Raw genomic sequence first — 4,942 nt, 5'->3', positions numbered from 1 at the left:
GGGCTGCTTTCCCCGCTGCCAGGTGGGCTGCAGCCCGAAGGAAGAGGTGGCACTAGGGAGCCGGCAGGAACGCTCGTCCGGAGCGACGGCGGGGCTCTTTATTGGTTTCCGATGAGAGCAGCCGGGCCCCTGCTTCCACTTGTGTGTGTCACCTTCGTCGGGCGCGAAACGAGCGCGGCTCTCGGCGCGGGGCGCAGGCGATCCCGGCTGATCCCGCGCCGGGCCCAGGCTGACGGTGCCCGACGGCCGAGGGCAACCCGGTGATGTTCGCCCCGGGGTCTGTCCCGAACACACCGCCTGGTGCACCCTCCCGGGCTTTAGCTTTGCGGCCGAGCCGGAGCGAGAGGGAGCCGGGTCGGTTTCCCGACGCTTGCGGCTCCCCGGGTTCAAACTACATAACTCGACTGCCGGGTCCCACAAGGAGCGGACGACGAGGCCGCTCTGTACCCAGCCTCCAGGACCGCAGAGCATGCAGCATCCCGTTCGGTGCTCCTAGCTCAGGAGCCGAGGAAAGGGAACAGGGCGGGGGAACAGGGGGAGCCCCCCGCGCTTTCATCGCGCTCAGAGCCCCTTGTCGCCTGGAGTGACCCAGCTTTAGCCTGAACCGCGGGGAGCCTCGTTGCGGCTGTCGCCGGTGGCGCCGAAGCCCAGCCCAACCTGCCAGGAGCGTGGCCGCGGCGGCCCTCAAGCAGCCGCCGCGAGTGGGGTTGGGGAGGGCTCTTAGACACGGCGTGGCGAGATTTGCTCCCGCTGTAGCACCGCGGGACGGCGGCGCACCGAGGGAGGCGAAGGGCTCCGGGCCAGCCCCGCGCAGCCGCCGGCGGGGAGCGCGGTCCGGCGGTGGGCACCGGCCTTTCCCCGAGCGCGGTGGGCACCGGCCCTTCCCCGAGCGCGGTGGGCACCGGCCTTTCCCCGAGCGCGGTGGGCACCGGCCTTTCCCCGAGCGCGGTGGGCACCGGCCCTTCCCTGTGCGCGGTGGGCACCGGCCCTTCCCCGAGCGCGGTGGGCACCGGCCTTTCCCCGTGCGCGGTGGGCACCGGCCTTTCCCCGAGCGCGGTGGGCACCGGCCTTTCCCCGTGCGCGGTGGGCACCGGCCTTTCCCCGTGCGCGGTGGGCACCGGCCTTTCCCCGAGCGCGGTGGGCACCGGCCCTTCCCCGAGCGCGGTGGGCACCGGCCTTTCCCCGTGCGCGGTGGGCACCGGCCTTTCCCCGAGCGCCTCGGGCCGCCCGTCCGCACCGCGCGCTGCCCCCGCAGCCTCAGGTCTCGTTTTAAAACTTAGGGGGGAAAACCAGTCGCTCCCCTGCTGCGGTGTATAAATAAGATCAGCGTACGGAAATAAACGCTCAGCCTACCGACCGGCTTTCCGGACGGGTGGAAATGCTGAGGAACGACATTAAAACATTGAAAACACGGTTTAAAGGCATCCGTGTTAAAATTATAAACATTCTGGTGACTGCGTTTTATAGCGCTTCTATTACTATCTTAATTCCTAATTACACAGCCACGAGTATGAATAGTTTTTAAGGAAATCTCCAGCCTTTAATACGCCGCTCCCACTTATATTTATTGTTCGTTTCAGACAAACGATTTTTAAAAATAGCCTTTTCATTACTTCAGTCACAAAATAAGCATTTACAAACGCTAAATGAGGGTTGAAGAAACCTCTGGCTTTACTTTTTATTGCTTTCTTATAAATTTAACTCATATTTTCATTATTGTCTCAGGAAAAAAAAATGAAAACGTGCATGGAATAAAATTAAATCAGGTAGCTTTAAATCACTGTAGTTTGCGGTAGAGTCGCTAATTGGAAATATTTATGTTTGCGAAGCCGGGGGTTCAGCGGTAAAAAGATGGTATACCCCATTTTTATCATAACGTGGGTCTACGAGAACATTTATATCATACCATTGCAAGAAATGATGTGTAGTTAAACAACATTTTTTAAGCAGGGTTTGTGTCTTTTTATGGCAACCCTCGGTCTTTAGTCAGGGCTAGTTCTCATATTACATGAAATGTACTTTAAGAAGTACTACCTGCTCCAGCTGTCCAGGAAAAACTGAATTATGGAACTAGGAAACATATGGCAGTTGCATATTGCACGAGTAAGGTACATATGAAAGTTATAAATTTCTTTTTAAAGTAACCATTGTAAACGCATTTTTATAGGTTTCACAGTATGTATTACATCTGTAATTTTAATTTTTGCAATATACCTTTTTAAAGATATCTATGTTTTCTGTACTCTGGGGGAGGAAATGCAAAGCGACGTTTACACGTTTAAAAAAAATGCTGCATGCAAAACAAACAAGGCAGGTAAATAAATGGGGAAGCGGAGTTTCCTCACAATGGAAAGGACACTATGCCATCTATTGGCAAAGCAGTTATTTACAAAGCCAAGGGTACCCTAGCGAGTATTTTCTGTTCTTTCAGTGTTGTGGAGTGTCCCAGTTGTAGCTTTCGTGTATTTTAACAAATAAATAAAGACACGTCCAAGGAGGTCCAGGGAATTAAAAAAAAAAAATAAAATTAAAAGAAGAAGAAGGAGAAAAAAAAGGAAGAAAGCAAGACAGTCCGTGAATTTATACTTCACAAATTAGGTCCTTAACTCGCAGGGGATTTTGCAGCTAATTGCGGACTCCCTTCTTGGAGCGCCCGAGTAGGAGAGATTTAACTTTTCCGATTATTTTATTACTGAACCGTATCAAAGAAGGCTTTTTTTTTTTTTTTTTTTCCCTTATTTTGTTTCCCCCCCTGTGTTTTCAATGCAAGGTTACCTAAGGACTTTACGGCCAGGAATCGGCCCAGCGGGCTGCTGCGGGAGCTGGCCTTACGGTCTGCGCTCAGTCCGAGCGCTGTGCGGGGGTGACTGCGGGTTCGGGCCTCCTTTCCCCGCCTGGCAGGGCTCCCCCAAACGCGGGCCTGACCAGCCAGGGGCTCCAGGGCTCCGTGGGACACGGTGGGGACAGCGGCGGGGCAGGAGGGCGCGGAGCAGCCCCCGCCCTGCGCATCCCGTGGGCAGCGCTTGCTCTCGCCGGCAGAAAGCTTATCTCGTAGGAGAGAGCTACCAGTGCTTTTCCTGCTTCCAGGAAGGCGAGGGAGAAGATATTTTCTCCACCAGATATAAATAAACCGAAATGATCGGGCAGATGTGAAGGGAAGATTAAATTTTTCCCGTTCCAAGCGTAGACCAATTTGTGAACGAAAGTCCCTGTCTCTCCGTCTCGAACTGGCTTTCTTCCTTCTTCCCTTCACTTGCTAAGGACTCGGCTTTTCCCCTGCCATGACTGGCCCACTACTGCTCGGTGGGAAACACGAGAAACCTTTGTTTTAACTTTTAACGTTGTAATCTCTCTTTCCCAGTGCCGCAAAACCCAGTTTGGCCCTTCTGTCCTAGATGTGTGAGTCGGGGGGCGGGCGGGGAGAAAGAAATTCCTGGAAGCACCTGTATTTCTCAGCTCGAAAGGTTAATCTTTCTCCACACAGAAAAAGAAAAAAAAAATCCCTAAAATAAAAAAGACACAATCCCCTCCGTCTAAAACCAGACCCCAGAGGACAGGAAAATATAAAACCCAGACCCTGCACTCATATCCTTTTACTGCTCTTCTCGGTGTGAACGTGTGAGTAGATGGTGTTTTACAAAATTGTCTGAATTTCATGAAAGGCCGTTCCTGTGTTTATATGCGAGGGGAATTGCGCTGTCTCGCTGACTGAAGCGCACCTTGGCCGATTGCTCTTTACCCGAGCAGTGGGACGGGGTGCTGGGAGCCAAGGCTTCGCCTCGCAGCCTCACGCCCGGATTTTCGGATCAGCCCCGCGCGTCTCTGGCTGCCGAGGAGAGCAAACACGCTCATTCTGGGGCAGCGCTCGCTTTCTGCTTTTTTTGCCTTCCCTTACAAACGCTCCCGAAGCCCGGGCGAGCGGCGGGCTGGTGGCGGCCCACGTCTGGGGACGGTGATGGGATGGGGGCACCGCGCACTCCGGGACCCGCCGCGGGTCCCGCCGTCCCGTGTCGGTACCGGAACATCACCACGGCCCGGCTCCGCCTGCTCGCTTTTTGGGGGCAGTCTGCCGGGAAACGCTCCCGGCCGGGATGGGGACACCAAAGAAGTGGCGGGCGAACGCGTTTGCGGGGAGCCGGCGGAAAAAGATGCAGGCGGGTAGGCTGTAGGGATAGAAAGGCATCGATGAAGGGAAAAACTGAGCTCCATATGGGCAGCGATTTTTGAAGAAGGCATCAAACACGCTTCTCTGCCGCGCAGCCCACGCACGCCGGCTCCCCTCGCCGCCCCGGCTGCAGCGAGGTGCCGGCCGAGCCCTGAGCACGGCCCGGCGCAGCCTGCCACCGAATGAAGGGATCTGGCTCCTCAAAATTAAATTCCTCTGCAATCAGTCAGACCAAAATGCTTCCAGAGTAACATCCAGGAGATCATTTCCCCCGAGTTATCTATTAAGCATTGCATACAAGATATATCTTTTAAATATATTGGTTTTTTTCGATGATGAGCTGAAAAGAAGACAATTATTAAAACTGTGCGAGCACTCCGCTCGTAATTACCCGGGGAGCAGGGCGAGAACGCAGCGCTAGTGGGGGACTCAAGAAAAGCGGGGCTTTAAAATCGCTATCCTTTAAAGTTTGCGTGGGTAAACCCCTTTGCGCCTTTTTAGTAACAAACAAATGCCTGTGTGTATATTCAGTCACATATACAGAGTAACATAAATCTATAGGCATGTCCAAACACATATACACACATTCATGTATATCGATTGCACTATTCTATATTAAATATAGACACGCCCTTGCGGTTCACATTCTTTCAGTCATTCATGTCTGTAGAGAAATTAAATTATTTCCTTTAGTGTTTTCTTCTTTCACTCTATTGTTTGGGTTTTTTTCCCTCCTTTTTTCTTTTTCTTCCTTTCTCCTTCTTTCTCTTTTCTCAG

At 53.3% G+C, this 4,942-nt stretch overlaps 1 protein-coding gene across 1 annotated transcript; it reads right to left on the bottom strand.

The window, feature by feature from the left end:
• Positions 1 to 497: 497 nt before the first annotated feature.
• Positions 498 to 3,852, bottom strand: LOC131081085 (skin secretory protein xP2-like). Its single transcript, XM_058019947.1, has 3 exons — positions 3,740 to 3,852; positions 2,789 to 3,077; positions 498 to 1,304 (listed from the first exon to the last, which is right to left on the bottom strand). The coding sequence occupies exons 1-3, from the start codon at positions 3,850 to 3,852 to the stop codon at positions 498 to 500; spliced, it is 1,209 nt and encodes a 402-aa protein (XP_057875930.1).
• Positions 3,853 to 4,942: the final 1,090 nt, after the last annotated feature.

This window comes from Melospiza georgiana, chromosome 3 (assembly GCF_028018845.1).
Source record: "Melospiza georgiana isolate bMelGeo1 chromosome 3, bMelGeo1.pri, whole genome shotgun sequence".
Taxonomy (NCBI): Eukaryota; Metazoa; Chordata; class Aves; order Passeriformes; family Passerellidae; genus Melospiza; species Melospiza georgiana.
This window is presented reverse-complemented; position numbering and strand designations above follow the sequence as displayed.

Coding starts and splice junctions, on each gene's coding strand:
- LOC131081085 (XM_058019947.1), bottom strand. CDS start 3,852: ATGAGCGTGTTTGCTCTCCTCGGCAGCCAGAGACGCGCGGGGCTGATC. Junction 3,078..3,739: donor CACCCCGTCCCACTGCTCGG/GTAAAGAGCAAT, acceptor TCCTGGAAGCAG/GAAAAGCACTGGTAGCTCTC. Junction 1,305..2,788: donor CGCTGGGCCGATTCCTGGCC/GTAAAGTCCTTA, acceptor TATACACCGCAG/CAGGGGAGCGACTGGTTTTC.